Source organism: Bombyx mandarina, chromosome 17, assembly GCF_030267445.1.
Source record: "Bombyx mandarina strain Sakado chromosome 17, ASM3026744v2".
NCBI classification, from domain to species: Eukaryota; Metazoa; Arthropoda; class Insecta; order Lepidoptera; family Bombycidae; genus Bombyx; species Bombyx mandarina.
The window spans coordinates 8,686,750-8,698,200 of record NC_143223.1 but is presented as its reverse complement, the minus strand read 5'-3'; the positions used below and the strand labels follow the sequence as shown (position 1 = coordinate 8,698,200).

The window sequence follows — 11,451 nt, the reverse complement described above, 5'->3', positions numbered from 1 at the left end:
ATTTTATTACGAGCGTAAAATAAAATCATCTAAATTCTAACTCCATTAATAGTTGCTTCAAATAAGTAAATCTGTGTTAAAATTAAATAACACATAATTAGATATTACAACTGTTTTGTATATAGAGGCCGATTTTTTGTTTTGTCAGCTTGACGGTAGTAAACTTTGCTTTTTTTTCTAGCCGCCTGCTTACGAACTTGCTACTACTCGCCTCTTGTCTTATATTAAATTATGAACTATATTGAGCAATAAAATTAAAGAAATTAATTGAAGCAGTAATGACAGGAACGCGAGATATGATTTAATATGGTTGTTTCCGTCATATTATATTATTTATATTATTTCTTCTCTCTCTGTCGAATCCGCGGCACTCGAAGCTGTGTCTGAATACACCATCTTGGACAATTTTTTATCTAGGCAGGGCTCACTTGGAAACGGAATCTGAAAGGCGCGTACAGTTGGGCTGGGCTGCGTATGGAAAACTCTGTCATATCTTTAACTCAGCAAACCCGCATAGCCTAAAGATGAAAGTCTTCAACGATTGCGTGCTACCGATCATGACATAATATGGCGCTCAAACGTGGCGCCAAAACCTACTTGACCGTAGGTCTGATTCGTAAGTTCAAAGTCGCACAGCATGCTATGGAAAGGGATATGCTCGGAGTTTCTTTCATGGATCGAGTCAGAAATGAGGAAATCCGCCGTAGAATCAAAGTAACCGATATAGCCCTAAAGATTAGCAAAGCTGACGTGGTAATAGGCCGGATATACGTGTCGCAGACCCAATGACCGATACCCGATCCAACATACCCAGAAGCGCAGTGCTGAGCGTCCCGCTTCCCTGTGAACCGATGACTTACGGCGATATGCTGGAGAAGATTGGATGCGGAAGGCGGAGGACCGTTCATTATGGCAGACTATGGGGAGGCCTACATCCAGCAGTGGAGAGAGATACAGGCAAATTATTATGTAGGTTCTTAATCGTATTGTTTCTATAAAAGTCTAGGATGTGGTTCTCGAACTCTTCCAAAAATTTATTACTTTATTCCATCTCACTTACTTAATTTCACAAAACATTCAATTTTATTCCTCAACTAGCGACCCGCCCTCGCTTCGCTTCGGAAACATTAAAACACACAAGAAACAAAAAAAAAAAAATAAAAAAAAAATTAAAAAAGTAGCCTATGTTCATCGGGGACAATGTCGGCTTCTAATGGAAAAATAATTTTTCAAATCGGTCCAGTAGTTTCGGAGCCTATTCGAAACAAACAAACAAACAAATCTTTCCTCTTTATAATATTAGTATAGATATAGATATCATTTTATACCTGAACTTTTTTACTGGGCAAGGAACATTGGTGTCGGCTTATTTTTTTAAATTATATTAATTAATAAATTATTGTTATGAGTATTAATTTTTTTGCCAATTTAGTGAATCAATCAAACATTTTTGATAGTGGAGTTTATAGTTGTCCCGACTTTTTGATGGGAACGCGAGAAGCGAAATTGTGCGAATTGTTTTATTTTGTCTATTTAGTGTTTCTTCAGGTTTAAATCTGTAATAACGGTGGCTTATTAACTTTTTAGTATCTGTAAAAGTGCACAAATGTGGGAAAATGAAACAAAACCGATGGACGTAGCTTTTTGGGATCTTCCAAAATGTACACTGAAAAAGTTTCAATAATTATTATCCACCATTTTACTGAGATTATAATTCATCCTATATCATCTCATCTCATTTCATTTCATTTCATACCATACCAATTGATTAATGTTTCAAATTAATCAACTTTGTTTTTTATTTCATTCTGTATTATCATTTTTCATAAAAAAAGGAAATAAACAACTAGTCGTTATGGTTTGATACTTTTGCCATTTCAGTTAGAAAAATAGAACTTCTACTACTGTTATCTGTCAACTCAAAATTTATGTCAAAATCTACGAGGCATACAGCAAACACTCATAAATAAAGATTACTACCATTTGAAACAAAAAAATTGCAATGCAACTTGAATAGCCTTATTAAACATTATACATATCTTAAACCAATATTATGAACTTGGAAATGTAATTGTATTGTACTTCTTCGAACCATGTGTGATAGTGACGAACAAGGTGACCACAGCCGTTCAGGCTTGGATCTGACCGGGTTCTTGTTTGGTAATATTGACGAAAGGGGTCAGTTAGAAGATGATGGATTGCTAGATGGTGAATCGAAGCGAATGTTATCATCGCTTAGTCGCTTAGGTTTAGGGTCTATGCTCTCTGAAGTCCTGGAAGTTGAGGAACCAGTTAAAGAAGAGGAAGAAAAAGGTTAGTGTTTTTTTATCAATTTCGACTCTGTATTGTCGATGTTGAGTGTGTTACTAGATTTGACGACACAAAATAAACATGTTAGAATATGTTTTTAATTGATACTACGGACCTTAAATGTAAATAAAATTAAAGGGGTAAAGCTAAAAAAGAATCGTAGAATATCAACTAAGGATTTTCAGAATTTATTCATTCTGTCCCTTTGTTCACTCAAATCTGCAAATACTGACCTGAATTTCATGTAGATTTTGTAGGTACTAGTGAGACAGATTATCTTGCTGCATAGGCTTTGTTTCATTACAGAAGAATGTTGCAAAAAATGTTATTGTCATTTAATAATCTTCGAAATTATATATAATTTATAATTAGTATGAAAGTACCTAGCCCTATTTGTATGTTTTCACTCCCAAACCATTATACTAACTTTGAAATTAGTTTGGTGTCGAAATTATTACTGTATAAACCTTAGGAAATAATATGGCCTATATTTTGTCCCACTGCTGAAAATGGGTCTCCACTCTTATATAAAAAGTAAATTGGTTATGCACAGCTGTATTGGCAATTGAATGAAAGCCAAATAAAAAAAAGTAAAATAGTAAAAACAAATAGTTGTTGATTTTTATATTTAAAACCTATATTAGATATTACGAAATCATTAGTGTAAATTAGTACATTTTTTAAATGGTAACATGCACATAGACATCACATGGCAAATCAGTTTGAAGTCCCAAATGCCGAAATCACCTACTCTTGAAGTGGAATGCTTGCTTATTTTCTAGTAAAAATATGCAGAAAAGTGGATTGTAACCTTTGCCTTACCTTTACGTATCTGATATAAAAGCTTTGAATTGGATAACCAATGGTATTAATGAGAAATATGCACTTATGATGAGAATATGCACTTAGATTAGCAGTGAGTAAGCAAACTTCAGTCATAAATCATACATAGTCAAGAGTAAAATCCAAGTCAGGAAACTTAGATGATACTAGTTTCTTTTAGTATGGTTCAAACTACTGTTAAGGTTTAATCTCACATTTTCTTATGTCAACTGAAATTTTAACTTAACTTTTAAACTGAAGACATTATTAACTGCAGTAATGGTAAACATCTAATTCTTTATTTTATTTCATCAGACTATAATGAGAAAAGTCCATCGGCTGTGGACTTTTTTGACATTGAAGATGCAGCAGAGGATATAAAAGTATGTTTTTGATTTCACAAACCAACTTATAATATTGCATAGTATTTAATCTATTAAACAGCTATCGATTCTATCTAAACACCTACCATTATTTTAAAACTAATCACTAGCTCTGAAATAAATTTATGTTTGTGTTACAGGTAGAAAATAATGTGATAAAATTTGAAAATACTTCAGATGTACAAACTGTGCATAGCAGCAATGTTCCTTTGATTATTGATTCACAGAGTATTAAAGAGGAATTAAAAGAAGATACTTGGAGGGACACTGATATTGCAGGAGAACAAGAGGTACAGAGTACCAATGATGATGGCTATGAAGGTGATATGGAAGGTGATGGTGGACTTATGCCCCCTCCTTCTACAGTTCCGTGAGTATATTCTTTTCCAACTTATGAATGAAAAAGGAACAGATTCACCCAATTAGATAGAGAATTTCATTTTATGACAACACAAATTGCATAATTGCTAATAGTATGGTATAATGTAACCAAATCAATGGCTTATATGTAAGTACCAACATGTTGCCTATTTCGTCATCAAAATTTAATTTAGTAAATATTGGTAAATACAGAAATACAATATGACATTAAAATAAAATGAAAATTAATTGTTTTACAGACCACCCAAACAAGAAAAACCCAAAAAACTAGATACTCCATTGGCTGCAATGCTTCCATCTAAATATGCCAATGTTGATGTCACAGAACTGTTTCCAGATTTCAGACCAGATAGAGTGAGTAATATGTCGTTTTTAAATATTAACAACAGCTGAATTCTCAAGCTAATAAATGTTTTTTATTTGCTGTTTTCATGAAATTTTTTTTGATAAATATTCATGTAGGTACTTCTTTTCTCTCGACTTTTTGGACCTGGAAAACTGTCCAGCTTACCGCAAATATGGCGCGGTGTTAAAAAACGTAGACGTCGAAAGCGCAGTGGAAGTACAGGTAGTGACACACCACCGATGGTTCCAGACAGTCAGGAACCTCAATATGCAAGTGACGATGAAGAGAAACTTCTCAAGTAAATATACTGAAGATTAAAACAGCATTTTATTTATCAATAGCTTACTCTTATGTATGTATCCTTAAATTAATGATTAAAAATAAATTTAATAACACTTATTTTAGGCCTATGGAAGAAAATCAACATATGTCTAATGACGATAAGGGATTAGGCTCAGGAGACAAAGCACAAAGGCCAACACCGGCCCACTGGCGTTTTGGTCCTGCTCAAGTTTGGTATGATATGTTGAATGTACCAGAGACAGGGGATGGGTTTGACTACGGATTCAAATTAAAGGTATGGAACAACATCATGTATTTTTCTAAATAAAATTATACTTTAAATCGTCTTCGTCTTAATGGATGAGACGCCCGGTGTATTAATCTAGCGCTATATGTCAATAGGCTATAGCCCTGCGAATATGCCACTGTTAAAATCCCGTAGATAAGGCCAATACTACAAATGAAATAGTTTTTAACTCACAACTGTAAATTCTCACACTCCACAATAAATAAATATGTAATAAAAATAAAGTGAAAAATGTGAACAACGTAATTATCTTACAATTCAGCTGTTAACTACATTTCCGATCCTGCGGACCGAATGGTAATCAGTCGACTTCGCCCTAAACACGTCATTCCATCTTCCCAATCCACTAACCATGCTTTTATGTACATCAAGCACCGGTTACCGTTCTCATCGTACCCGTCGCTTACGACGAAGGGCTCAGCGAGTAAATTAACCTGAGTTTTCGCCAGATCTTCTCAGTAGGTGGCATTTCCGATCCGGTAGTAGATTCTGCGAAGCACTGCTCTTGCTAGGATTAGTGTTGGTAACGTCGTCAGGTTTGAGTCCCGTGAGCTCACCTACTTGTCAGGTTACGCTGACATATACTCCCAAGGCTATCAGCTTCGGTAGGAAAAAAAAGCAAAAAAAAACGATTCAGATATAAAGCTCAAGTCTCAAGGTGAGTGGCGGCATTGTCTTTGTGTTATGTATGGGAACTGGTAATTATTTAACACCAGGTGTAGCTTGTTCACCTACATATACACTAAAAATAAAGAAAAACTCATTTGAAAGATTAAGTATATGTTTCTTACCTATTCGGGTCAATTTAAAACAAACAAATTTATTACGTATATTTATTTGTAAACAGACTCAAGGAACAGATCGTGAAGAAAAATCAAAGGAAGTTGAAGAAGAAATTAGAGACACTGTGGAGAGTGCGGATAGCCCTGATAGTGGCTTTCCCGATGATTCTTTCCTTATGCTGTCACAGTTGCAGTGGGAAGATGATGTTATATGGGATGGAAGTGAAATGAAACATAAGGTATGCTTTATAAACAACTACACACATTAAATTATATCAACCATTTTCTCTTGAAATATCTGAAATAAATAAAAATAACTTAAAGTATATTGAAATTATTAATATTAGTATTATTTTTTATATTTATTTTAATAATTAATATAAAAAAAAAAAAATTGTAGCCGTGGTGGCCTAAAGGATAAGACGTCCGGTGCATTCGTATCTAGCGATGCAACAGTGTTCGGATCTCGCAGGCGGGTACTAATTTGTCTAATGAAATGCGTATTTAAATGTTCCCGATTGACTTCCACGGTGTAGGAATAACATCGTGTAATAAAAATCTAACCCGCAAAGTTATAATCTGCGTAATTACTGGTGGTAGGACCTCTTGTGAGTCCGCGCGGGTAGGTATTTTGAAGGGTGGGGTAGTCGTTGTAATTATGCTGAGACCTTTGAACTTATACCTCAGGGTGGGTGGCGCCTTTGCGTTGTAGATGTCTATGGGTTCCAGTAACCACTTAACACCAGGTGGGCTGTGAGCTCGTCCACCCATCTAAGCAATAAAAAAATGATTTTTTTTGTTAATGTTTTAAACAATGCAATTGTAACTTCTATTTTATGTCAGGCCACATCTTCATTGTTTGTCTATGGTACACCCAATTTATTAATAGATTACCTTATGTGTATTGTATGTGATAAGTACTTGTTCAGGTGCTTGCCCGTTTGAACAGCAAAAGTAATGCAGCCGGATGGGTTCCTACTTCAGTAAGCCGCACTGCACAGCAATTCTCACATCCTAGACCACAGCCACCAACCACATTACAGACTAAAACACCCGCGTAAGTATTTATTTACCTTAATTTAACATGGCTTAGTATGTTTATGATTACGAGGACACGGCGGAGCACACGCTCGCGTGCTGCCCCGCTTTCGCGGAGCAGCGCCGCGTCCTCGTTGCAAAAATAGGACCGGACTTGTCGCTTCCGACCGTCGTGGCTGCGATGCTCGGCAACGATGAGTCCTGGCAGGCGATGCTCGACTTCTGCGAGTCCACCATCTCGCAGAAGGAGGCGGCGGAACGGGAGAGGGAGAACTCTTCCTCCCTCTCGGCGCCGTGCCGCCGCCGTCGAGCCGGGGGTCGGAGGAGGGCGTTTGTCCAGCTCCGGCCCCTATGAGGAGGCAGTCTCCTCCCGGTGAGACTGCGCCGCACGCTACCGTCACTCTAGCGCGCTGGCACCAGGAGGACGGGCCGACGCGTCGGCGGCTGCGGACTGCGATGCGGTCCGCATTTTCGTCGTCGCTGTCGTCGCCGAACATACTGTGGAAGAGCAACCCGGTCGGCGGTGTATCGCGTTCCGACCCGGCAGGCTGGTTCTGGCCCAGCGGGGTATCCCGGAACACCAGCGGCATCGCCCGGGCGGCCTGAAGGGCCGCCGTACCGCGGAGACTGGCGTCGTTGGTCGTCGACTATCGCCTCGACGACCCGTCGGTCGGGCGTCCTCGGGGTGGCGCCGCGTGTCTGGTTGTAGTGTTGACCGCGGGAACCCCCCTACTCTGACCGGGTTTTGACCCCGGACGGAGATCGGACGCCGGGTGTAAGAGTGCAGGGGAGTCGTTTAGTGGGTGGGCCCTAAATTCCTTGGGCCCGCGGTCTGCTCTCAACACCTGCAGATCGTAGAGTCTCACATACCCCGCGCGCCCCCTAGGCGCGGGGACCTCGTAGGAGGTTCGGCCCTCGGCCCGGAAAAAAAAAAAAAAAAAGTATGTTTATGATTCCTAATTTATGCTACGAATTATTGGAACATGTTAAAATAACTCTCTCAAAAAAGAATAAATCAATGGGTAAACATAAATCATTAATTTGAAACTTATTGTCGTCGTAAGTAAGAGCACACAAGCAAATATTTTTTATATCTACGATACAGCATGAAATTCTGGAATGAAATAATCGATTTCATGATGAATACAAAACTAATTTTAAAAATGTTGTTTTTTACAGTTTAGTAGAGCATCACTACACAATAGTCTTTATTTTTTAGAAGTGAAACGCTGTATGCTCTTCCGGGTAGCTACTAATATTTATACCGCAAACAGTTATATGTTTCTGTTTGAAGGGTGGGGATAATAGTTATAGAATACAAATGAAATATCGAGCTCATGTCTTGAAACTGAATGGTGGCATTCACATTGTTATATCTATCTAACAATATCTTAATATTCTGTGATTCTGAACTCTTATATTTGAAGAATAAGATTGTTTTTTTCATGAATTCTTAGTGCTACAGCCACTTCTGCTAATAACCAACCAGGAGGGAATTCAGCTGACGGTGAAGATAACACTTGGTACAGTATATTCCCAGTTGAAAACGAAGAGTTGGTATATGGTACTTGGGAGGATGAAGTTATATGGGATGCAGAGAATATGTCCAAAATACCGAAACCTAAGATACTTACGTTGGATCCTAACGATGAAAACATTATATTGGGTATTCCAGATGATGTCGATCCTTCGAAGATTACTAGAGGTACGTTTGCATCACCATTTGTGTTTAATTTGTACCCTATACATCCATCATGATTTCTTAATCTAATTCAAATATATATGTGTCAGTACATTGATGAGGAGTCTGACTGTTGCGGGAATATGGTTAATGTTGATAAGACAAACAAAAACAAACGACATGTAAATATGGAATAATGGCATTTAAAGAAATAGCAAAAAAAAAAACCTTATTCAGTATTATTTTAATAGAGAACTAGCAAAAGAAACATATTCAGTATCTTTAAATAAAACTATTAGTAGTTAGTGAATATTATTAATATTATGCCATCAGTACTATAATAAAATGAAGTGTTATTAATTGATTTGAAATGAAGGTAATAGTAATTAATTAACTAATAAATAATTCTTAGCTTGAATGTAAAGTATATCTAGATATTTCTATGTTTCAACATTCATCAGCCTTATGTAGCCCTGTGTTTGGGTACAACAACTATGAGCCATACTTAATTTGGTTTCAGAGCGAGGTCCAGCTCCTAAAGTAAAGATACCTCATCCTCACGTTAAGAAATCCAAGATCCTGCTTGGAAAAGCTGGTGTGATTAATGTACTTCAGGAAGACGCTCCACCGCCGCCCCCTAAGTCGCCTGACAGAGATCCTTTCAATATATCTAATGATGTGTTAGTATTCACACTAAAATCACATTATCTTTATCCTACCTTAATTTATCATTATTAAATCCCCTCCTCCAGGAAACAAATTTAATACGACACCCATAGACACAGCCATTTTTTATTGCCTTTGTAAGCAGGCGAGCATACGGTCCACCTGATAGTATGAGGTTACCGTTGTTCATGGACGTCAGCAATGCCAAGGGCACACCCAAGTCACTGCCTATCATAATATAATTCGAAACTAAAATAACTTAAACTTAACATAATAAAACAAATCGTAATCCCCATATGTAAATCTTGTTGATAATATTATTTTACTTTCACTACATACCATAATTATTTTAAAATTATATGATCAGTATACGTTGAACTATTCCAAGCAGTACACTGAGTTTCTCGCCGGATCTTCTCAGTGGGTCGAGTTTCCGATCCAGTGGTAGCTTCTGTGAAGCACTGCTTTTGTTAGGGCCAGTGCTAGCAACACTTCCGGTTTGAGCACCGTGAGCTCACCTACACACTAGGCTGAAATAGCCTCTCAAGGCCATCAAAGCATCTTCTATATCGTTTCCTCACTACTGAGGATCGCGACCACATGCGACGTACTTCCACCGTGTTCGATCATGAGTGGCATGGACTGCATGGTACAGACTACCACCAAGTGCTTCTCTTGCTAGACCTGACCATCTGGCTGGTGTTCTGCCCACGGCGCGCTTGCCCTCTATGCGACCCGTAATTATGAGCTTCTCTAATTCATGTCTGGGAGACCGCATGATGTGTCCGAAGAAGCTCATAACACGTTCCCGGCAGATGGAAGAGAGCCTTTTTCGGATCTTTGGTCTGCCTTAGAATGGATTCGTTTGTTCTCATGGCAGTCCACAGTTCGTAGCATTCAAAGCATAGGGAGGAAAAAAAATTTTTCGAACTGCTGGACACACCTGGTAACTTATTAAACAGATACTACCAGCCAAAATCGCAGAACCCACGTTTGAAAGTGGGCGGCGGTCAGCTGATACAGCACAGCACGCCGGTGGTGGAGCTGCGCGCGCCGTTCATCCAGACGCACATGGGGCCGGCCCGACTGCGCGCGTTCCACCGGCCCGCGCTCAGGAAGCTGACGTACGGGCCGCTCTCCGCCCCCGGACCGCACCCCGTCCAACCCTTGCTGAAGCATATTCGAAAGAAAGCTAAGGTCTGTGTTTTTTTTTAAAGAGATTTTATGACCTGGTAACAAAGGCCTTTAGGTCATGTCTTATTTTAATATAAATTCTATTTTTATGAAAAACGATAATATGGAATGAAAAGAGATGAGATGATATGGGATGAAATATAATCTCAGTAAAATGGCGATCATTTACTGAGATTAGAGAGATTACTGCTTTGGATAGGTGGACGAGCTCACAGCCCACCTGGTGTTAAGTGGTCAACGGAGCCCATAGATATCTACAACGTAAATGCGCCACCCACCTTGAGATATAATTTCTAGTGTCAGTATAGTTACAACGGCTGCCTCACCCTTCAAACATTACATTACAACAAGCATTACTCCTTCACGGCAGAAATAGGCGGGGTGGTGGTATTACTTGTGCGGACTCACAAGAGGTCCTACCACCAGTGTTTTGATGTGAATCGATTTTATTTTGCTATAAAAATGAAAATACACTTTAACGTGTTTATTTACAGACTTTTTCACTGTAATTACTTAAATGTGTATTATTCGGTTCACAAATCCTCTAAGGACCGTGCTATAATTAAAACTTTCTTTACGGTTTTATTTCGCGTTTTTTTTAATTGTCATTCTAATATCTGACTTATACTATCATAAATTGAATTGATATTCAATCAACAAGTACAATACAAATGCCAGAATGAAACGAAGAAACTTCGTACATAATATATTTTACTATAGCACTATGCTATTAAGCTAAATTGACGTATAGTGTATATTTATATAGTTACGTTATTTTTCTTTGATATTTCTTTATACGCCAATTTTGTGAATTAGGGAAGTGAAATGCTGAAAATTTTATTTTCACCAATGAAATAGGGTTGTAAATTGCAAAACTTAATTCTTCGATCGACTAATGTCTAGTCAATGTTATTTGAACAGCAACGTGAAGCAGAAAGACTAGCGTCTGGTGGTGGTGACGTGTTCTTCATGCGGACGCCGGAAGATCTGAGCGGTAGAGACGGTGAAATAATACTGGTCGAGTTCTGCGAAGAGCATCCGCCACTGTTGAGTCAAGTTGGCATGTGCACTAAGATCAAAAATTACTACAAGCGGACAGCTACCAAGGTGAGCATCAATAAAAAATTTACACATCCCGGAAGTGATGCAGGGGTACTATTTTAAATCATTAACAACGTACAGTAGATTGAGGGGAATAGAGACTAGAATAGAAGAGAAGGGACAAATCTGGGATGTCACAATATTTTTATTGAGTGGTT

At 38.2% G+C, this 11,451-nt stretch overlaps 1 protein-coding gene across 4 annotated transcripts in view; it reads left to right on the top strand.

Moving 5' to 3' along the window:
• Positions 1 to 1,928: 1,928 nt before the first annotated feature.
• Taf1 (TATA-box binding protein associated factor 1) overlaps positions 1,929 to 11,451 on the top strand; it is a 34,770-nt gene continuing 25,247 nt past the window's right edge. For all 4 annotated transcript variants that reach the window (XM_089734340.1, XM_089734339.1, XM_028171373.2 and 1 more), the window contains exons 1-12: positions 1,929 to 2,313; positions 3,448 to 3,515; positions 3,656 to 3,885; positions 4,136 to 4,250; positions 4,359 to 4,540; positions 4,648 to 4,819; positions 5,679 to 5,852; positions 6,543 to 6,670; positions 8,109 to 8,356; positions 8,853 to 9,012; positions 9,961 to 10,195; positions 11,114 to 11,299. In XM_089734340.1, coding sequence (XP_089590466.1) covers positions 2,094 to 2,313; positions 3,448 to 3,515; positions 3,656 to 3,885; positions 4,136 to 4,250; positions 4,359 to 4,540; positions 4,648 to 4,819; positions 5,679 to 5,852; positions 6,543 to 6,670; positions 8,109 to 8,356; positions 8,853 to 9,012; positions 9,961 to 10,195; positions 11,114 to 11,299 — 2,118 coding nt within the window. In that variant the 5' untranslated portion in view covers positions 1,929 to 2,093. The remainder of the gene's footprint in view (positions 2,314 to 3,447; positions 3,516 to 3,655; positions 3,886 to 4,135; positions 4,251 to 4,358; positions 4,541 to 4,647; positions 4,820 to 5,678; positions 5,853 to 6,542; positions 6,671 to 8,108; positions 8,357 to 8,852; positions 9,013 to 9,960; positions 10,196 to 11,113; positions 11,300 to 11,451) is intronic.